Below are 23297 nucleotides of genomic sequence, written 5' to 3'. Positions count from 1 at the left end.
TGACAGGAATTCCCAACTTCCTTTGGTCCAGGGCACAAACTGATCCATTGTTTTCGCATCAGAGCTGAAAGATATGATGGAGTGGGGAGGAAATGTGAGCAGATTGGGCCCAGCCTGAAAGGAAGCCAGTTGGTTAGGCAACCAGCAGAGCAGAGCACCGGTCTGTCCAAGGGTCAAGAAGTCGGCAAGCAGCCTGAACCACCCCAGGGAAGGGCCAGCGATTCCAGGATTGGCCATGTGTGTTGCTCTAAATGGAAATTCCCCCTTGCTCCGCCAGGGAATATGTTTATTCAGGGGCAGTGCCTTTCTCCACTTAGCCTTCTGCCCCAACTCCACAAAATTAATAGATGGGCGATTAAGAGCTCGACAACAACAAATCTTCACGAGCTACCTGTTTTGACCAACTCCCCTGAACCCAATTCAAGCCTCCTTTGCTGTGATTTCAGCTTACACTGCATTTGTCTTGCAGTGGCTGTTCATAACAACACTGCATAGTTTTATGTTTTTCTCACTTTGGTTCTTCTAATAATATAATAAAATAAAATAATAATAATAATAATAATAAATTTGTACCCCGCCCATCTGGCTGGGTTTCCCCAGCCACTCTGGGTGGCTTCCAACAAAGATAAAAATACATTAAAATGTCACACATTAAAAACTTCCCTGAACAGGGCTGCCTTCAGATGTCTTCTAAATGTCAGGTAGTTGTTTATCTCCTTGACATCTAATGGGAGGGCGTTCCACAGGGCGGGTGCCACTACCGAGAAGGCCCCCTGCCTGGTTCCCTGTAGCTTTGCTTCTCACAGTGAGGAAACCACCAGAAGGCTGGACCTCAGCATCCAGGCAGAATGATGGCGGGTGAGACGCTCCTTCAGGTACACTGGACCAAGGCTGTTTAGGGCTTTAAAGGTCAGCACCAACACTTTGAATTGTGCTCAGAAACGTCCTGGGAGCCAATGTAGGTCTTTCAAGATCGGTGTTATGTGGTCTCGGCAGCCGCCCCCAGTCACCAGTCTAGCTGCTGCATTCTGGATTAGTTTTCCCCCCATTCTGGATTAGTTGTAGTTTTTGGGTCACCTTCAAAGGTAGCCCCACATAGAGCGCATTGCAGTAGTCCAAATGGGAGATAACTAGAGCATGCACCACTCTGGCAAGACAGTCTACAGGCAGGGAGGGTCTCAGCCTGCGTACCAGGTGGAGCTGGAAGACAGCTGCCCTGGATACAGAATTGACCTGCACCTCCATGGACAGCTGTGAGTTCAGAATGACTCCCAGGCTGCGCACCTGGTCCTTCAAGGGCACAGTAGCCCCATTCAGGACCAGGGAGTCCTCCACACCAGCCCACCCCCCGTCCCCAAGAGCAGTACTTCTGTCTTGTTGGGATTCAACCTCAATCCATTACTGCATCACTGTCCAGTACAACTGCTGCCTTCCGAGGCCTCAGGGCTCTGGCTTTTGTGTGGCCAGCAGGGACAGCTAACATGTTGCCCTCCAGGTGTGATTGAACTGCAGTTCCCATCTGTGGTTGGCTACAGCAGGGGGATGACTCACACTCATTGCTCCTCCCATATCTACCTCTGGCCACACCCACTTTTGCCTCTGGCCCTGATCACCATGGATGTCAGTTGCCCACAGAGAAATGCAGCGCTCAGGCTAAACAAATAACCAAAACAAAACAAAACACAACTCATTTTATTTAGCCCATCAAAGTGTCACAAATAGCTTTTGGCATTCTCAGAAACTCTGGATCAAGGCTGGATGGTAAACAGGTTGGGAGATGGAAATAAGAGTTGCCTGGTGGATGGATGAACCTGCCTTTCGAGGGTACAGCACCTGTAAATTATGCAAAGGGGGGGGGGACCCGAGTTAAAATAGAAGCAGAAATTTACCAGGGTCAGCTCCCCCTATTCCGCCTCATCTCATCTGTTGAACCCCCACCTTTCCTGATCAAAGGCGGCTGTTTGGCTCCCTCTTGAGGCCTGCGCGCTGCACTGCAGGTTCCCCGGCGGGGCGGGGCTTTCCCTGGGACCTGCCCCGCCCCGCCCCGCCCGCTCGCCCGCCTACAAAGCCCGGCGTGCCTCACGGCAGCGAGTCCCCGTATCCCGGAAGTGGCGTTGGTGGCGGCGGGACGAGTGGAACTGCAGAGAAATGGAGCGGCCGGGCGGAAGCGTTCCCGGAAACGTGCCGCTGCGCCCCTCGGACGGCGGCCGGCGGCAGCCAGAAGAGATCAGGGGCGCCGGCTCCGCCATGGCCAAGCAGTACGACGCGGTGGAGTGTCCCTACTGCGACGAGGTCTCCAAGTACGAGAAGCTGGCCAAGATCGGGCAAGGCACCTTCGGGTGAGGCTCTGCCGGGCGCCCCTCGCCCCCCTGCGGGGAGCCCCCCGCGCCCCCACCTCCCCATGGACCCCCCCACCCCCAGCAGGGTCCCCCACCCCCGAAAAAGCTCCCCGTCCCTGCGCCACGGGCCCCACAGGCTCCCCCACTGCTCCAGCCCCACGGCCTCCCTTATGGGCTCCTAGCACAGGCTCCCAACAGACGTCCTTCATGCAGGCTTCCCTGGGGGGCCGCCCCCTTTCCTCTCCCCTCGGGTCTCCCATTGCCTCGCCTTCATTCTGGCCTCCTGTATGGTTGCTTCCTCTGCTCTTCCTGTTCTAGCCCCACCCCTCCTGATTAGTTGCCTCCCCAAGTTGCTCTCCGGTCAAGCTCCCACCGCGGCGGCCTGAGGTGCCCCTTCCTTTCCCGCTTAAGCTCCTTGCTGCCCTCACCCAAAGTCTTGTTCCTCGCTCGTGTCTCTTAAATAACTCCCCAGCTTCACACACTGAATTGCTTCCCCCGCACCAGCTCCCTTCGCTGATTGCAGACAGCCTTTATTAATGACTGTACTGATATTATATTTTCCCTTGGAGAAGACCAAGGCATCATAGGTGGTTCAGACCCACCCCCGTTTTATCACCTTAATAATCCCAGGAAGTAGATTAGCAGGAGAGAAAGTCTTGCTTCTGGAAGCATTTCAGAGTGGAGTGCCTCCACTCTGATTAAGATCATAAAAAGAGGTAGAATGTGGCTTGAGGGGACCCAGGTTCAAATTGCATGAGAGAGCCACCTTACTTGGAGGGGGGGGGGGACAACAACCATCTAATCCAGAGGTTTTCAACCTTTTTGAGTCCACGGCTCTCTTGACCAACTCCTTCTTTCTGTGGCACCCCTGTGGGGCTCAGGAGCCCAGTTATGTTATCCCTTGCCTGCAGAGTTGGCAGCCCCTGAACCCTTTTCAAACACCCTCCCTTGTGGAGTGTTCCCTCAGCCTCCTCTCCTCTCCCCTCTCCCTAGGAGTCCTCTGAGCAGCTGATGCTGCTGCCCCTGGTCTCTGAGCTGCCCACCCCACCCCAAAGAGAGCTGCCTCCTCACACTGCCCCACAGGGGCCTGGGAAGAGGATGCCCCCAGCCTTAGTGGCCCAACGGAGACTGGCCAAAGGTGAATGTGAGGCTAGCACCTTACCCTGGAAGGTAGCACCGGGCCCTCAGCTCCCAGGCAGGGAGTACAAGAAAGGCCAGCACAGCACCTGCCTGCCTGCCTGCCTGGCCTCCCACTTGTCTGTCCATTCCCAAAAGCAAGGGCTGGTGGACTGGCAGGCTGGGCTCCTTCACCCACTTGCTTGCTTGCTTACTCCAAGGCCACCTCAGCTCCTGGCAACCAGCACCCCCTGGCCAGCCCCAGAGGCACCATTCGCCTGGGGAGCTTGTAGCCGGGGCTGCTACAACAGCTGCACAAGCCTTTGGGAGGCAGAGACGTGAGAGGGCATCAGAGAAAGGAAGGAAGGAAAAAGGGACAGAGGACAGTGTTGCCCATGGCACCCCGACCATCATGGCATACTGGTTGAAAACCCCTGATCTAATCCATCTAAATTAGGTGCCACAGCATTTTCCTAGTGACAAGGAGTTCCAAAGCTGAGCTTTCCTCAGGCCAAATACATACATTTGTTCTGGGTGTATTGCAGTTCGCTCTCCCCATTTTAGGCAGAATTTGCTGAGCTTTTAAGTGCAGAAGGCCTTTTCTTTCATTTTTTTTCTTCTCAGTTACCTATCTCTTATAATTTTGTCTTCCAGACTCCTTTCACACACTGCTTGCACCTTATTCCCACCCATACTCAGACTGCCAGTTTTTAAAATCTCCTTTCTCTGATATCCCCTTCCTTTCTGTTACCGGCTTGTTTATTAAATTAGATATTATTATTATTAACCTTTCATCTTGCTTTGTAAATTCTTTCAACACTACTGAACTTGCCCTTTCCCCTCAGAGTAGAGAGATCTCTCTCTCAAATTTCTCTCTCCAGCCACCTTTACTTTGCATACAAGAAGTTGCTGGTTTTCAGGCCTTTTTCCAAACCAAAAAGCTTCACCACAACTAGTGGGTGGGACTGGTAAGTGAGGAGGTAGGGGAGCGGCTGTACCACTGAGCCCCCCTGAAAGTTCAGCTGTGGGTCCTGGCCTTGCATCTGAGAAACCCTGTGGAAACTAGTTAAATTTTAGACTAGAAGTGCCGATTGAGGCAGTGTTGGGACAGTACCTTCTTGATGGTGGTCTCCTGTTCTTTCGTCCAGTTACTCTCAAATAACATGTGTCAGCTTGCTTGGATTCTTCATGTTTTGTGTCGTTCTGCAAAGCCTTCTATGTGCCTGACACAGGATACCATCTTAACACATCTGCCAGTGTTTCCTTCCTTTTCTTATCAGCAGGATACTGTAGGATTCAACTTCCCTCCTGCATGCACCTTCTTACATCGGGCGCACATACTTTACAAAAAACAAAACGAAACTCGAGCACTTTTTGAATAGTGCCTGCTTGTTCCAAGGGTACCTCATCAAGTGGCAGCTTCACTCCATGTACATGTGCCAAAAAAGCCATTCGTCATGTGTATACCTTGGGTGAAGAAGACCCAAGGCTCTGCCATTTGTGTGGGCTTTTTTATTTTTAGGAGGGTAGTTGCACTTTCCCTGTTTGATTACCTGAGGGACTGCACAGGAAGATAAGGAAGGTGCTGCTGGATTAGGCCTGAAGCTGAGCATGTGAAGATAGCACTGTTGTTCGTCTCCCAGCAACTGGTGTTCTGAGAGATGTTGCTCTGGAACCCAGGAGTTCCAGTCAGCATTTATCCAGCAAGAGTTAGTCAGGCGTCACTGGGGAGTTTGCAGGTGGAAACACCTCCAGGTCCTTGGTGAATCTTAACACTTCCCATTTTCTCTACAGGGAGGTGTTCAAAGCAAAACATCGTCAAACAGGCAAAAAAGTTGCATTGAAGAAGGTGTTGATGGAGAATGAAAAAGAGGGGGTAAGTTTGTGCTGTGTTGGGGGATGAGGGGGGGCAGCGTGTGCGTATGTAAGGGTGATTATGAGCATGGGAGGTAAAGTAGCTTTGTGGTGCATCTTCGGAACAGAATGTGGGTGCAAAATTGGGTGCAGCAACCTGGATCAGGGGGAGGAGGGTCCATCTGTTGTAGTGTTTCAAAGAGTGGTCAGGCAGATGCTTCCAAGAAGCCCTAATGCGACAAGTCAGTAGTCCTCCTTTATTATCCTTGTGTTTACCATGTTGCCTCTATAAAGACCTTTGGCTATGTACAGTAAAGGTGACTGTCTGCCTGGCCTCTGAAAGGGAAAGTTTTGTTGTGGCTCTCAGAACTGATCCCACATGAGAAACACACTCTGTATGAATTTGTGGCATCATTTTTTTAAGGCCATCTAAGCCAGTTGCTGTCTCACCATCTTGCAGCAGCGGATTTATTTTGCTGTATCATAATTCCTTCTGTTTCTGGTGTTCATGCTGAGAGGGGTTGATGCTTGTGTTGCCCAAATGGCATGTGGAAGAGAGGGCTGAGTCTTGGCAGGAACCCTAAGGCTTGCGGAAGCAGAAACAAATCTTTTAGCCAAAACCCCAAAGAGGAGGCCCCTCAACAGCTGCCAATTAGTTACTGGATAAAGTTCAGAGTACTGGCATTGGAGTACAAAGTCCTATACAGCTTTGGACCAGGGTACCTAGAGGATCGCGTTATTCCTTGCATACCCAACTTAACATTGCAGGTGCCATTCTGTAAGGAGGTCCATTCCACACAGTGTCAGAATGGAGTCTTTAGGTTGGTGGCACCTACCTGTTGAGACTCCCTCTGGTTTCATATCAGACAGGAGCCTCCTCTGTAATCTTTTTGAAGCCTGCTAAAGACTCTGTCAGCAAGCCTTTTAAAATCTTTGTCCCAGTTGGCATCTGTCTTGAATACAAATTGATTTTATTTACATGGTGTTTTTAAAAACTGATTTTAATATTAATAATTGTTTTAATATATGCAGTTGCTTTTCTATGTATGTGATTTTTTTATGTACATTGTACTATAAACTCCTTTGGAAGTCCTCAAGGGAAGAGATTCATAGATAAAAGTAAATAAAACGAGAAGAAACTTTGTAACCATTGGGGTTTTTTTCTGAAAAGAAACGAGCCAGGTTTTCTAGTTTGCATGTCATGGTAAGTCAAAGCTTGTGGTTTGTTGCTCCTGGAAGGGCAGAGCAACATGTTACAAACTATAGGAATGTGAACTAGTGCACTGCTGTTTTATATTAAGCTATGGTTTAGCATAGATCTCTAGCATTTATTAAAGTTTTCTAACTGACTGTCCGGGTTATTTTTTAGTTCCCCATCACAGCCCTACGGGAGATCAAAATCCTACAACTACTCAAGCATGAAAACGTCGTGAATCTCATTGAGATCTGCAGGACCAAAGGTAAGAATTGTGGCTGCAAAAAAGGCAGTTTTTACGATTTGCAAGTTCTTACGAAAGCTGGAGATAATAATCGCAATCCAAAGCATTGAGAAATCACTATCCCACAACTCATATGATATGATTGATTGATTGATTGATTGATTGATTAGATTTAGGCGTGTGCCATCTTTCCACACTAAAAAAAAAAGTGTTCCAGGACTGCTTATAATATACGAATGTAAAAACAGCAGCACTATAAAGATATGAATTTGGAGCGGGTCCTGGTGGTTTCTGCATTTGCTGTAGAGAGAAGTGAGGTGCAGATAGGGCTCATGAACCTGGAAAGGTAGCCCATCCAGGAGAAGGAAAACTCTGATCTTAAGCCTGTGCTGCGTTGCAGGATATCTTTGGGAGAAGAAAGGGCTCAGGAGCAAACCCTACACAAATTCAGAGTGGAATCCCTAAGGCGGTTGGATGGGGCCCGTACGCCTCTTTCTGGCAGCTCCTGCAGCGAAGCTGGTGCCACATCAGTGGATCACATCAGCGGGGTGGTGGTGGTGATGCTGGTATCTTGTCATCTGGGCAGCCCAGGACCTCCAAACACACTGCCCAGCATCTGGGCAGCAAAACTATAAATTAAAAGCATTTGTGGATGACTTAGTATTAACTTTAGAACAACTGAGCAAGAGCATACCAGAAGCGATAGACAGATTTAGAAAACTAGCTGCTTTCAAATTACATAAAGAAAAACCAAGATGATGGTTAAAAATACGGACAACCAAGCAAAAATGATCTAGATCAGGCATAGGCAAACTCAGCCCTCCAGATACTTTGGGACTACAACTCCCATGATCCCTAGCTAACAGGACCAATGGGTCTGGGATGATGGGAATTGTAGTCCCAGAACATCTGGAGGGCCCAGTTTGCCTATGCCTGATCTAGAAATCATGTATGGGTGGAAAGTAGAAAAAAATATATCTGGGGATCTGGTTAACAATGAATAACTATAATATTTACCAAGATAACTACGTAAAGGTTTGGAAAGAAATAAAGAGAAATTTGGAAATAAGGGAAAAAATGAAACTATTGCTATTGGGCCATATTTCAGCTATTGAAATGAATGTCTTTCCAAAAATGTTATTCTTATTTAAAAAGATCCCATTCGTTGACAACACCCTATGCTTCAAAGAATGGCAGAAAAATACATCAAGGTTTATCTGGCAGGGAAGGAAACCCTGAATAAAACATAAAGTCATGATTGATCTAAAAGAAAGAGGAGGCTTCACCCTACCAGATTTCCAAATCTACTTTGAGGCATCATATTTATGGTGGATAAAAGATTGCATATTGTTGGAAAATATCAGAGGTTGAAATTTGGAACGACATGATACACAATTTGCCTATGGTATGGAAAGGCAAAAATTTATAAAACCTTTACAAATCATGTGATCAGAAAAAAATTATAGAGAGAATGGAAAAAGTATAAAAATCTATTGGAGGAAAACCCCAACGTGGATATCCCTGATTGAAGCCACTGCAAGGAAAAGGACAAATATGGTCAAACAATGGTGGACATAAAAATAAATCCCAGATTTTACAGGACAGGAACCAAAGTTGAAAGATCCCAAAAAACTAAAAAAAAAATAACAGATACACCAGATTAACAAACTGTTTAAGATGGATTAAAAAATTGGATTTGCAGGACAAAAATCCCAATTCACAAGGGATGTATTAAATACAAAAGTAGAAGTATTATTAAAAATGTACAAACTGCTGCTAGAGTGGGATACAAAAGAGGGATTTGTGAAATCAGGTATGATTAAGTGGGCACAGATGTGGGTCATAACATTGGTTATGAGCTGTGGGAGAATTTATGGACAGTAAATATGAAGGTCACGGCATGTTACGCATTACAGGAAAATATGAAAATGACCCACAGATGGTATTTAACACCTGCCAAACTAGCGAAAAAAATATTTTAAGAAGAAAAAAGTAAATGTTGAAAAAGCAATGAAGTAGAGAGATCCTTTTTCCACATGTGGTGGTCCTGTAAAGTAATCAGGGAATTCTGGGAAGTAATTTGCAATGAATTAAAAGAGATATTCAAAATAACCTTTCCCCAAAACCCCGAGGCATTCCTTTTGGGAATGGTAACAGAAGTCCCTAAAAACAAACAAACAAAAATTAAAAGCCACCACTGCAGCTAGAATCTAATTGACACAGAGGTGGAAAACGAGTACGGTACCAAGCAAGGAAGAGTGGAAGTTTAAAATGCTTGAATATGCTGAATTGGCAGGCATAACGAACAGGTAAGAGAAAAAGACGATAAAGAATATAAGGAGGACTGGAAAATGTTTATTGAATATTTTAAGAACCAGTATAAACAAGTAAATAACCTAGCAGGTGTTGAGCAGAATAGAAGCTAATAGAATTTAACAGAAGAAGAAATTCGAATATTAAAAATACGCGATTTAATACACGATTTAATAGAAAATTAAAGAAACCAGGAAAAGGGTGGAAGGGAAGTCACCAGGTATTTGTATATTGAGATTGATATAAAAGTTGCACAACCAGGGGGTGGAGGGTAGGGGATGTGGGATGTGTGTTTCTCCCCCCTGCAAATAAATAATAATAATAATAACAATAGCAAACAAACTGCCCAGGCTTGCACCCTGGGGAGGTCACTTTGGTGTTACTAATGCAGCGGTTTGGCTTCACCTCTGGAGGCACACTCCATTGTCTCTCAAGATGGATGCCAACACCAACAAGTCATATGGTGCCTTCCAGAGGTTGCCATGCTCAGTGTCCGAAGTAGCTTTGTGTGTAAATAAATCTGTATATATTGCGTGTGTTTTGGTCTCGAGTACTGGCATGCCCTAAGGGACGTGGGTGGCGCTGTGGGTTAAACCACAGAGCCTAGAACTTGCCAATCAGAAGGTCGGCAGTTCAAATCCCCATGACGGGGTGAGCTCTTGTTGCTCAGTCCCTGCTCCTGCCAACCTAGCAGTTCGAAAGCATGTCAAAGTGCAAGTAGATAAATAGGCACTGCTCTGGCGGGAAGGTAAACGGCGTTTGCGTGCGCTGCTCTGGTTCACCAGAAGTGGCTTAGTTATGCTGGCCACATGACCCGGAAGCTGTACGCCGACTCCCTCGGCCAATAAAGCAAGATGAGTGCTACAACTCCAGAGTCGTCCGCGACTGGACCTAATGGTCAGGGGTCCCTTTACATTTTTAACTGGCATGCCCATCCCTCCCGATTGTTGGTGAGACTGGCAAGAGCTGATGTTCCCAACAGCTTCTGGGGGCACCACATTGGCTATACCTGCCACCTGTGGGAGGTGGTTCTGCGAGAGAGGGCTGTGCAGAATGGCAGCATGTGAAGGACAGAAGCAGTTCTCATTTGGGGAGCTGGGGAGGATAGACATTTTGCTTTGCATTTTTGGGTGGATCTGTGAGTACTAAATCGTTTCCTTCTCTGCCAGATGGTTTTTGATGCTGCATCCTTGTGCCTTAACCTGCCTTGAGCCTTTGAAGGCAAGACTGTGATTGAGGCTGCTTCCTTTTAATTCCTACAGCCTCCCCGTACAACCGCTGCAAGGGCAGCATCTACCTGGTATTTGACTTCTGCGAGCATGACCTGGCTGGACTCCTCAGCAATGCCCACGTCAAGTTTACACTTTCGGAGATCAAGAAAGTCATGCAAATGCTCCTGAACGGCCTGTACTACATCCACCGTAATAAGGTGAGGGGGTCTTCTCTGGTTGAGACTTTCCCCTACTCCTATTCTTCTTGACCTGAAGGAAGTTGGGAACTGTAGCTTTGGAATTTTCTGCTTGCTTCTCAGGATGCACCTTTTTATAAATCTTTTTTTCTACATCTACCCAATTGTTTTCCTTCTCCAGATCTTGCATCGGGACATGAAAGCAGCCAACGTGCTTATCACCCGCGATGGTGTTCTGAAGCTGGCTGACTTTGGCCTGGCTCGGGCCTTCAGCCTGGCAAAGAACAGCCAGCCCAATCGCTACACTAACAGGGTGGTGACTTTGTGGTATCGTCCTCCGGAGCTGCTTCTGGGTAGGCAATAATTTGGGAGGGGAGGAGAATTGCCTGTTTGTGCTTTCCCCCTCAACCTCTTAAAGGAGCTTTTTCTTACTTGTCCAAAACTCGCATTCATTTGTGGGCAACCTTCCAGGGGCTGCATTCCAGTGATGGGCAGGGACAGAGGTGGGTGCAGGTAGAGCAACAGATATGATTTTCAGTAGGATACATTCCAGTCACACAGCCACTGGAGACATGTATATATATATATATATATATATATATATATATATATATATATGTATGCACTCCCCATACATACTGGCAAAAGCACTTCAGGGGAGTCCATCACAGCAAGGCCTGTACGGGAATTGACCTGAAGAGACGGAGCCTGCCCTGGGCAGAGTTCAAAGGGATGGAAAGAGAAAGGGCTGGAGGGTTTCATACCCCTGAGATCTTACTCATATAATAAAAAGGTACCGCTGTGGTCATGCAACAGTTTGTTTGGCTGCCAGCATTGCAAACTACAGCTTGACTACGGACCTGTTGGGAGGGAGGAGGGAGCCGGGTTTAGTAATAATAATAATAATAATAATTTTATTTATACCCCACCCTCCCCGGCCAGAGCCAGGCTCAGGGCAGCTAACACCAGCAAAATCATAACCGGGGGGCGGGGGGGACAGGACACCAATTTAAAATACAGGTTAAAATGCAATTTAAAATGCAGCCTAGTTTTAAAAGTAGCCCATAGATCAAAAACATAAGGGTCAGACTGAGTCCAAACCAAAGGCCAGGAGAATGAGGTTTACAAGTTCCTTTTTGTTTTAAAACATTACATTTTAAAAAAGATAATCAACTTTACTCCTGCATTTAGAATTGTGTGGTTAAGGCCTGAAAAAATAAAATAAAGATGAACATGCCTGTTTGCCGCCTTTCTCCTCAGCATGGAGGTCTTCACAACCACATGAAGCAGTGTAGTGCAGACAAGCACTTACTGTTTCTGGCAGAAGGGATCTAAATTGTGCTCGTTACTACTAGCCTCTTAGCTGACTAGTGAAAAATTTGCCTTCTGCATAGGAAGCTGCCGCCTACTGAGAGACCAATGGCCCCAACCTAGCTCAGAACTGGCAGCACTGACTGGCAGGCATCTCTCTAGGGCTTCAGGCAGGGCTCTGCTACTTGGAGATGCTGTCGGGTTTAGAACCTGGGACCTTCAACATGCAAAGCAGGTGTCCTGCTGCTGAGCTATAGCCTTTGTGCAAAGCAAGTCTGGGAAAAGGGTTCATCACTCCATTCCTTCTCGGCTGGCCTTTTGCATTTCCATGCTTCCTCCCCCATCCTCTTGATCTTCTGCATAGAATTCCTCATCACAAAGCATGATTAGACAATCTGTAAAAAGAGAAGACTGTTATCTTGATTCTTTTAAAATTTGCATTGTAAATTGCTGATATATTGTAAAGAGATAGCCTACTTGTGCTTTTTGTTTGCCTGAGGAATATATGCCCCGCCTACTAACCAAAGTTCTTGGCACAGTTTAACAACCGTATTTAAAATGCAACACAACAGACAGTTTTCTAGGGCTTTAAAGATCCACACAATGGGTTGTTAATCCTACTTAGAGTAGACCCACTGGCTAACTTGGGCACCTTAGTTGGATGCAACCCTAGGATTTCCAGTTGAGACTGGAAGCAAATTGCTAATGTGTTTTTGAAGCCGTGTTGTGCAGCCCTGGCTTCTTTGAGATTAATTAATGAGTTTCCTTCTGTTTAGGGGAACGAGATTATGGACCACCCATTGATCTCTGGGGCGCAGGATGCATAATGGCAGAGATGTGGACCCGAAGCCCCATCATGCAGGGAAACACAGAACAGCACCAGCTCACTCTCATCAGCCAGCTTTGTGGATGCATCACCCCGGAGGTAGGTTGTCTAATCTTTCAGGTTAGAAAATGAGCCCCCCCCCCCCAACCTGTGATGAAATCCTGCCCATCCATGATGGGATATTGCTTCCCAAATGCTTGAGCAAGAGCTGAATTTAGTAGCTATGGCATTTGAATCTCTGGATCATATTTAAACTGCTGGCATGATCTTTGCTGTTTTTAGAAGCATGGGAAGCGGCCTTATTTAGGGTCAGAGAATTGGTTCATCTACTTCACTGCACTGAGTCTCTCCAGCTGGTTATGCCCCTGATGAGAAATGCGGGGTGGGGGGAGTGAGCATGGTGCCTTTTCCATGCAAAGCACAGCAGAGGCCCTCACATACTTCCCACGCTTTGATTATTTTAATTCTGAGATTTATACACTCTTTCCGTTTTTAAAAAAAGTTTTTCCCAGCCTAGGATAATTCATAGCATTTAAGGCTGCCCTCCTGGTCTCGCTTTCCTAGAAGAAGCTCCACCAAGGAAAGTGGAACTTACCACTGAGAAAACCATGTTCAGATTCTGCTGTGGGATAAAGCACTTTGTTGTACAGTACAGCAAAGCGACATCCAGGCTAATTATGCTTTTGTGTACTGTTTTCAAAATTAAATCCGAAGGAGGGTAAAATATAGAGGCCTGGGGAAGCGATACAGCATATCATGTGAACTTCTCTGGAGTGATCATGGTTAAGGTTTCATGACTGAGGGCCTCTTCTTGTGCTTTGTCATCTGCCTCCCCTTTGCTGGTGGTGCATTTGGAAGATGGTCTGCAAAGAAGGTTTTAACTTCACAGGCAAGCTAATAATGGGGGTGGGTCATCCTTGGGGACCAGGCATGTGATGTAGGCATCACCACCTTGAATTGTGCTCAGAAGATTGCCTTGTGACCAGTGTAGCTGTTAAAGTTAGGACTGGGCAATGAGGTATCCTCCAGATGTGATGGACTTCCAGCTGTTATCAACCACAGCTGGTGAAAAGGAACGGTGGTGATTATAGTCCTGGAGGGAGGCAGCATCCTCAACACCCTGGGTTTTGGCACTAGCAAGGCGTGATTCCCATTCCCCTTTAGCAGTCCAGCAGCGCCTCTTGAAGACTGCAGTTTCTGAACACTCTTCAAGGGAAGCCCCATGGATTGCTAGGACAGTAATCTTAAGTGACCACTTTCAGTGTTTCTGTTAGTTTCTTTACAACTAATGGGTTATACCCAATGTAGCACTAAGCTGAAGTCACTTTGTGGTACAAACCCACAATTTATGTGTGGCCACATTTGGGGGGATTGTGTATAAAGCTGAAATCATGTATAGCCTGAACAACTGCCGTGCAACCACCCCTACCTTTTTGAAGGTGGTGCACTTAGCAGGCCTTGTCCGCCATGCAAGGTGGAGAGCTTAGTGGCTGTTTCTGCATCAGAAAAACCTGGCACAGAGAAAGCTCTCTGCCTTGCATCCACTTTGGTGGCCATTGCTGTATCATGTGGGAACAAACCATAGTTTGGTTGTTCGAAGGAGTGCTTCCTTTTGCCTGACCTGATGGGGATATTTGACACTTGGAAGCTGAAATGGGTTATCAGTCTCCTTCCTCTGGATTTAATCCTTGTCCGGTTACTCCTTAGGTGTGGCCAAACATGGATAAGTACGAACTGTATGAGAAGCTGGACCTGCCGAAAGGGCAGAAGCGCAAGGTGAAGGAGCGGCTCAAGGCGTACGTCAAAGACCCATATGCTCTGGATCTCATAGACAAGCTGCTGGTCCTGGATCCTGCCCAAAGGATAGATAGCGATGACGCCCTGAATCACGACTTCTTCTGGTCCGACCCTATGCCCTCTGATCTCAAGAACATGCTCTCCACCCATAACCAATCCATGTTTGAATACCTGGCTCCTCCCAGGAGGAGGGGTGGACATATGCCACAGCAGCCTGCCAATCAGGGCAGGAATCCTGTGGCGACCAATCAGACAGAGTTTGACAGAGTGTTCTGATGGCTGTGGACCAAGAACAAGAATGGAGTACTGGTTTCCAATGGAATAACGCAAATGATTTGTTTCAGCTGGTTTTTTTGTTTTTTTTTTTACTGTTGCAAAGCGAAGCAAAACGAACAAAACAAAAACTGGTAGGAAGAGAACAAGACAGCTGTAGGTCTGTGTTTTAAGAGCTACAGGGCTAGATTAAACACTGGAAAGGTGTGTAGAGTTCTGCCTAGCTGGGCTATCACAGACTGAATTGCAGCTTTTCTGTGCTTGTTGATTTCTAAAGTACTGAAACAATCTCGATGAACTTTTTTTTTTAATTCATTGTTTCTATGAATTTGCACTGCTATGAAAGTGTGTATCTGGTGTGCAGGAGGATGGAGCAGACTGGGTAGAGTCTTGTGTCCAAGAACGGCTGCTGACTTTGAATCATACTGTGGGGCCTGTCCACTTCTGCCACACATGTGTTGTGGCAGTGGGTTGGTTAGGGTGGCCAGGAAGGAAGCTGCAGATCTCCCAGGCTTTGGTAACAGAGGTAGCCTTCCCATGGTAGTAGAGAAGAACGTGGACCCATCCTTGAGCCACTGTAGGATGGCCATCTAACCATTGTTTCTTAAATAAAACAGCTGTTGGACTACAAGTCCCATCATGCCTGGCCACTGGTCCTGCTATGGTTGATGGGAGTCGTAGTCTAACAGGTGGTGAACCAAGTTTGAGAAACACTGAATTCTGATCTTTTTGCTGCACCACTACGTAGCTCTGCCACGGATTTTGTAGGCTTCAAGCTTTTTTTTATTATTATTTAAAAATCCCAACAGCAGGCAGTAAATGCTTACTTACTTGGACCTAACAAGGCAAGAGGTCTGATGACTTTTCACCCTGAGTATGGGTGGGATACTTATCTGTATTATACTTTCATCATGTTCTGGTCTTTTTTCTAAATAGCTCAACTGTAATAAAAGGTATTTGCATAGATATCTGGTACTGTGTAAGAGCTGCTTTATTTTTTAGATTGCAGAGTTAGCCAGCGGTGTGGTAGTTAAAAGTCTCAGATTAAGTGTGGAGAGAGTGGAGTACAAATTCTCCCTTTTGGACCTGTCTGTCTGTCTGTCTGTCTCTCTCTCTCATATGTCTGCGTGCGCACACACACACACACACACACACACATTATCTCTTGGCTTACTTCACTTGTAGGGTGGATGTAAAGATAAAATGGAACAACTATGTATGTCATCTTGAACTCCTCTGAGGGAATGTGGGATAAAAGAAATCAATAATAAATAAATACCATTCTGATCAGGAGGTCTGGAACGAAGAGGGCTGATTGCTTGATCTCCTCTTGGAAGTTACACCTGCGATCGTTCTGTCCAGTGGAACATCCAAGGAGAGGGCATATTGGGGCAGGAAGGGGGCCTGCTGGGAAGGAATACACAACCTCCCCTCTGTATCACATCCAACCACCTGCCAGCCCTCAGATGATGGCTTTCAGACAGTCAGATCCTACCTCCACACAGCCTTAAGGGAATTGCAACTAGAATACTTTAAAAGGAGTTAACCCACATTAATAGTATGGTTATATTGCTAGACTTTATTTGGTATTGTAAAATGTATATTAACTCTCTCTCAAAAAAAAAAAATTGGCCTGAAATTAGTTTAGAAGGGCATAAATTTCTGCCTTTGTTTCTACCTTTGGTTTTTGGGTGGAGATGATACTGCCAGATTACTTCTATGTGGCAACAAACGCTTCCTCACTAGTGAACCCAGCCAGATGGGAGGGGCATAAATAATAAAGTTGTCGCTGTTAATCTATATCAAAATGAACCACCACCGGCAGACAAATGCTTCTCATTTGCTTATTTTCTCTGTGGCATGTACTTCTCCCTGAAACGTCAAATCATAGATTGGATGAGAACATGAAACTAGTTACCAGGGTATTTTCTTACACAGCTTTGACAGAATAGTGCCTCAACATTTTACTCAAATCCCTGCTGCTGTCATCTCCAGAGATGGAAAAAAATGTGGCCACTAGATGGTCTAAATGGACTTCGGGTGGTAGGGTTAAAATGTGCAGAAGCCATCCAAAGCCAATGAGAAATTTAAGGATTTCAAATAGGTTTGCTTTGCAAGGTTGAGCCTGAGTGGAGAGAAATGTGGGACAGCGCTCACCTTGTGCAGGGGAGGAAGACTGTCTTTGTATGTCAGAGGGTATCAGAACACAGCAGTAGAGAGGTGCAGTGTAGTATAGTGCTTAGAGCAGGCTTCCTAAACCTTGGCCCTCCAGGTGTTTTTGGCCTACAACTCCCATGATCCCTAGCTAGCAGGACCAGTGGTCAGGGATGATGGGAACTGTAGTCTCAAAACATCTGGAGGGCCGAGGTGGAGGAAGCCTGGGTTAGAGTGTTGGACAGGGACCAGGGTTCAAATCCCTGTTGACCTTGGGCCAATCACTCGCTCTCAGCCTAAGCTTTCTCTTAGGGTTGTTGTGAGGATAAAATGGGGAGCAGGAAAACTATGCTGCTTGAAAGAAAGGTGGTACAGTGGTGCCTCGCAAGACGAAAATAATCCGTTCTGCAAGTCTCTTCGTCTAGCGGTTTTTTCGTCTTGCGAAGCAACCCTATTAGCGGATTAGCGCTATTAGCGGTTTAGCGGCTATTAAAGGCTTAGCGGCTTAGCGGCTAAAAGGCTATTAGCGGCTTAGAAAAAGGGGGGGAACGAAAAAAATCACAAGACTCGCAAGATGTTTTCGTCTTGCGAAGCAAGCCCATAGGGAAATTCGTCTTGCGAAGCGCATCGAAAAACGGAAAACCCTTTCGTCTAGCGGGTTTTTCGTCTTGCGAGGCATTCGTCTTGCGGGGCACCACTGTACACAAATGTAATTAATCAGTGCTTTTTTCTGGGGGGATGCAGGGGTATGTATACCCCTAAACATTTTGTGAATCTAATGCGAGAAGAAACTAAAAAAAAATTCTTCCCTAGCACGGTGAATTGTCAGTTCTGTTGCTACCCCCAATGGCAGCTTCATTTCCTGTCACAGTGTTTCCTGAGTCTCGGATGGAAGTGAGCGTTTAATGTGTGAAGTAGGAGTTGGAATCCAGCACGGTGATTGGTTAGTTTCGTTGTTACCACATCCAATGGCAGCTTCATTTCCTTTCTGGGTGATTTTTCTTGAGTCAAAGTTAGAGTACCCCTAAACATTTTTTAAAGAAATAAGGCACTGTAATTAATAAAATAGATAGATCAGGAACATGCCTGTTTACTGGTGAGTATTGACTCAGTCATGCTGACCTCTTGGCCATTCAGTGCGTGGGATTCAGATATGCCTTAAAAAATTTCAATAGCCATATATGCTCTTATATTAAATGCTTGAAGCTTTCTATTATTATTTGGTATTCTGTGGTTTTATATCTTGATTTTATTCTGTGAACCACCCTGAGACCCCTGGGTATAGGGAGGTGCCTAAAGAAGCCAGGGTGGCTATCTAAAGAACTTTTAACTGAGTTTGGATTAAAAAAGGATGTGTACAAAAAATGGGAAAAGGGGGGAAACCACCAAAGAGGAATTCAAACAAATAGCCAGCACATGTAGACACAAAGTCAGAAAAGCTAAAGCACAGAATGAACTCAGGCTTGCTAGAGAGGTTAAAAGCAACAAAAAAGGCTTTTATGGGTATGTCCGTAGCAAAAGGAAGAACAAAGAAACAGTGGGGTCACTCAGAGGAGAAGATGGTGAAATGCAAACAGGGGACACAGAAAGGGCTGAACTCCTCAATGCCTTCTTTGCCTCAGTCTTCTCCGATAAAGAAAACAATGCCCGACCTGAAGAATTTGGAGCAAAGGCTTCAGCAAAGGAAACACAGCCCAGAATAACTAAGGAGATAGTACAAGAATACTTGGCTAGTTTAGATGTATTCAAGTCTCCAGGGCCAGATGAACTGCATCCAAGAGTATTAAAAGAACTGGCAGATGTGAACTCAGAACCACTGGCAGTCATCTCTGAGAATTCCTGGAGAACAGGCGAAGTCCCGGCAGACTGGAGGAGGGCAAATGTTGTCCCTATTTTCTTTTCTTTTTTTATAATAATTTTTAATTGCTTTTTTTCCAAGGTCAGAATACATCGTCAATAACACAACAAAAGCGGTTTTACAAAAAGAAAGAAGAAATTAAATAAAAGAAAATTCACTTTTCCAGATCTTTTGTCATAATCAACTGGACTTCCCCACGTCTTCCATCCCCTGCTTTCTTTACAATAAAAATAAACAGCAAATTGATACCTTGTTTCATGTGTTTTTGTACTTTCATCTAATTATAAACTCTAAGAATTTAAACTTTTCACAGTCATAACTTAATTTCCATCGTCTTCAAATCTCAATACTGAAGCATGTTTTTCCGTAAACTTAGCAAATTCTCAACATTCATATAGCTTATAATGTTTTTGTAGATAGTCCTTAATTTTTTTCCAATCCTCTTCCACTGCCTCTTCTCCCAGGTCTCGGATTCTGCCAGTCATTTCGGCTAATTCCATGTAGTCCATCAGTTGCGTATGCCACTCTTCCAGCGTGGGTAGCTCCTGTGCCTTCCAATATTTGACTATAAGAATTCTTGCTGCTGTGGTTGCATATAAAAAGAAAGTTCTATCTTTCTTTGGCACTCTCTGGCCTACAATGCCCAGGAGGAAGGCCTCTGGTTTCTTATGGAAGGTATACTTAAATACCTTTTTCAACTCGTTATAAATCATTTCCCAAAAGGCCTTCACCCTCGGGCATGTCCACCAGAGGTGGAAGAATGTTCCTTCAGCCTCCTTACATTTCCAACATTTATTATCAGACAAATGATATATCTTTGCAAGTTAGACTGGGGTCATGTACCACCTGTACATCATTTTCATAATGTTTTCTTTTAAGGCACTACATGCCGTAAATTTCATACCGGTGGTCCATAACCTTTCCCAGTCTTCAAACATAATGTTGTACCCAATGTCTTGTGCCCATTTTATCATGGCTGATTTAACTGTCTCATCTTGAGTATTCCATTTAAGCAACAAGTTATACATTCTTGAGAGCACTTTCGTCTTAGGTTCAAGTAGTTCTGACTCTAATTTTGATTTTTCCACCTGGAAACCAATTTTTTTGTCCTTTTTAAAAACCTCTTGGATTTGGGCATAATGTAACCAATCTCGCACCTTGTTTTTTAGTTTTTCTAAACTCAGCAGTCTCCAATTATCTCCGCATTTTTCTATTATCTCGCAGTATTTTGCCCAGCCAACCTCCATATTAAGTCTTTTTGGGGCCTTTGCCTCCATTGGTGAAAGCCACCTCGGAGTCTTATTTTCAAGTAAGTCCTTATATTTAGTCCAGACAATGAATAAAGCTTTCCTGACAATATGGTTTTTAAACAATTTATGAGACTTTACCTTGTCGTACCACAAGTATGCATGCCACCCAAAAGCATTGTTAAACCCTTCCAGATCTAGGACATCAGTGTTTTCTAACAAAAACCAAGCTTTCATCCAGCAGAAGGATGCAGCTTCATAGTACAACCTTAAGTCCGGCAGGGCAAATCCCCCTCTTTCCTTTGAGTCTGTTAGTATTTTAAATTTTATTCAGGGCTTTTTGCCCTGCCAGACAAACTTCATAATGTCCCTCTGCCACTTTCCAAAACACTCCACTCTGTCCACGATCTGAAGGGTTTGAAACAGAAACAACATTCTTGGCAATACATTCATCTTAACTGCTGCAATTCTTCCCAACAAGGAAAGTTTCAATCTTGACCAAGTTTCTAAGTCCTTTTTAATTTCAGACCAACATTTTTCATAATTATCTTTAAACAAATTCAAATTTTTCCCAGTCAAGTTAACCCCCAGGTATTTCACTTTTGTAACCACATTTAATTCTGTTTCCTTCTGGAACCCATCTATTTCTGAAGGTGTCAAGTTTTTTTGCCAAGACCTTAGTTTTTTGTTTGTTCAACTTGAATCCCGCCACCCGACCAAACTCAGAGATTAGTTCTAAAGCTCTTTTTGTACTAGTTTCTGGCTCCTGTACTGTCAAAACCAAATCGTCTGCAAAAGCCTTCAGTTTATATTGTTTTTCTCCGACCTGTATTCCTTCCACCAGCTGGTCCTTCCTAATCAGGTTCAGCAGCACCTCCAGGACAGAAATAAATAACAAGGGTGATAAGGGGCACCCCTGTCGTGTCCCTTTTTCAATTTTAAACTCCTCTGTCACCACATTATTTACTATCAAATTGGCTTTTTGTTCTGAATAAATTGCTTCGATACCATTTTGGAACGCCCTTCCCACTCCCATCCCTTCCAAATTTTTCTTCATAAATTTCCAAGATATATTATCAAAGGCTTTCTCAGCGTCTATGAAAATCAGAGCTGCTTTCGTGTTCAAGTTTGTCTGTAATAACTCCAAAACATCAATAATATTCCTGGTGTTGTCAGACAAATGCCTACCAGGGAGAAAGCCTGCTTGGTCTTTATGAATTACTTTGTTTAAAACTTTTTTCAGTCTGTTTGCCAAAATATCAGCAAAAATTTTGTAATCCACGTTTAGGAGTGAGATGGGACGGTAGTTCCTAAGTTGAGTCTTTTCAGATTCCAATTTTGGTATCAAAGTGATGAATGCCTCTTTCCACGATTCTGGTGCCCCCTTCCCTTCCATAATTTGGTTACATACCTCCATTAGTGGCTGGGCCAAATATTCCTTCAATGTCTTATAATATTTGGAGGTAAGTCCATCTGGGCCTGGGGATTTGCCTAATTGCATGTTCTGAATGGCACTTTCAATTTCCTGTTGTGTTATTTTGTAGTTCAGGGCTGTTTGTTTGTCTTGTGTTAGTTTTTGCAGGCCATAGCTTTTTAGAAATTTGTTTATCTCAGTCTCTACTTGGGGTCCTTGAGTAAACAATTTTTTAAAATATCTCTGGAAACACTTTCTAATTTCTTCTGGTTTCTGAATACATTCTCCTTCAACCTCCAGATTGGTAACAAAGTTCAATTTTTGTCTCTTTTTCAGCTGCCATGCCAGCAGCTTCCCACATTTATTTGCCGATTCGAATGATCTTTGTTTCATCTGTTTAATTTTCCATTCAACTTCTTGATTTATCAATTTCGCATATTGTGCTTGATGGAATTTTATTTCTCTTAAAACTTCTTTTGATTTTGGGTTTAGTCTCAACTTTTTCTCTCCGTCTCTTATCTTCTCCAAAATCTTATCCTTTTTACCATTCCAGAGTTTTTTCTTAATAGTATTCTGTTGTATCAGGAACCCTCTCATAACAGCTTTACTCGCGTCCCAGATTATTTTCTTTTCCACCGAAGTATTCAAATTTATTTCAAAGTAATCTTTCAACGTTTTTTGGGCCTTCTTCACAATCTCCTGATCTCTAAACAGGTAGTCATTCATTCTCCATCTGAAGGATCCAGCTGGTGTAAGTCTCAAGTCTATTTTCAAGGCGTTATGGTCGGAGCAAGTTTTAGGACAAATCTCTATTTTTTTAGTCTTAGGTGCCAGTCCTCTAGATATCCAGATTTGGTCGATTCTTGTCCAAGATAGGTGGGCCTCAGAAAAGAATGTTCCCTCTTTACCTAGAGGGTTCTTTGTCCTCCAAATATCAATCAAGTCCATATTGTCTGTAAGTTCGAAAAAAGTCTTTGGAAGTCTGCCATCTTTGGTCAAATTCTGATTTTGTGACTTATCCATGTAAGTGGAGACAACCCCATTCATATCTCCCATCAAAATGATGTTAGCATAGTCAATATGGTCCAACATTATCTCATGCAGCTTCTTATAAAATTCCGATTTCCCATCGTTTGGTGCATAAATTCCTACTATCAAAAATTTTTCTCCTTGTGATTGTATTTCAATCGCCAAAATTCTTCCTTGTTCATCTTTAAACACCAACTTTGGTGCTAGGCTCTCCTTTGCATATATCACTACTCCTCTTTTTTTAACCTTGTCTGATGAAATAAATTCTTGGCCTAGTCTCTTGTTAATTAACACTCTCCTGTGGAGCCTAGCCACATGTGTTTCTTGAAGGCAAATGACGTCTAATTGTTCTTTTCTCAATATGTGAAAAATCCTTTTCCTTTTTTCGGGAGAATTTGCGCCATGAATGTTCCAACTAAGAAGCTGCAGAGACATCCTGGATCAACTTGTTAACCAGTAGGGGTGTCTCCTTTGTCGTCTTTGTCTGGAGGTGGAACCGGATTGAGACCAAACGAAGGAGGTGGCCAAGCTCCTGCTACTCCTTTCCGAAGGTCTTCCCCGTGATCGTTTAGGAACTTTTCTTGCTCCTCTGCTGTTCTGATTCTTACCTTCTTCCCTTTCCAAGTAAAAGATAGTCCTTGAGGAAATTCCCACCTGTAGGGAATTGTGTTGTTTCTCAATAAGCTTGCCAGATCTTTATATGTAGCTCTTAAATCCAGTAGCTGTTTTGGTATGTCTCTGAAGATTTCTGCTGTCTTTCCCTGGATCACCAATGAATTTTTAAAATGCAGGCCGAGTATATTATCTTTTTCTGGCTTAGATCTCAAAATGATCAAGCAGTCTCTTGGTTTGTCCTTCTTGGCCACTCTTCCCAATCTAAAGGCGGTGACAATTTTAAAGTCTTTCTCTTCTGCCAGAC

General features: G+C 44.5%; 1 protein-coding gene and 1 long non-coding RNA gene across 2 annotated transcripts; one reads left to right on the top strand and one right to left on the bottom strand.

Annotated features, from left to right (window-relative positions):
* Positions 1-1677: 1677 nt before the first annotated feature.
* On the bottom strand, positions 1678-5242 carry LOC310698638. Its single transcript, XR_014521640.1, has 2 exons — positions 4570-5242; positions 1678-1833 (listed from the first exon to the last, which is right to left on the bottom strand). It is a non-coding gene; the product is annotated as an uncharacterized lncRNA (long non-coding RNA).
* CDK9 (cyclin dependent kinase 9) lies at positions 2095-15644 on the top strand. The gene is made up of 7 exons (XM_083485979.1): positions 2095-2339; positions 5250-5331; positions 6679-6769; positions 10324-10490; positions 10651-10822; positions 12557-12705; positions 14314-15644. The coding sequence occupies exons 1-7, from the start codon at positions 2149-2151 to the stop codon at positions 14677-14679; spliced, it is 1218 nt and encodes a 405-aa protein (XP_083342105.1). The 5' UTR covers positions 2095-2148; the 3' UTR covers positions 14680-15644.
* The last annotated feature ends 7653 nt before the right edge of the window (positions 15645-23297 follow it).

The sequence above is a fragment of the Podarcis liolepis genome (assembly GCF_965112155.1).
Source record: "Podarcis liolepis genome assembly, chromosome: Z".
Taxonomy (NCBI): domain Eukaryota; kingdom Metazoa; phylum Chordata; class Lepidosauria; order Squamata; family Lacertidae; genus Podarcis; species Podarcis liolepis.
This window is presented reverse-complemented; position numbering and strand designations above follow the sequence as displayed.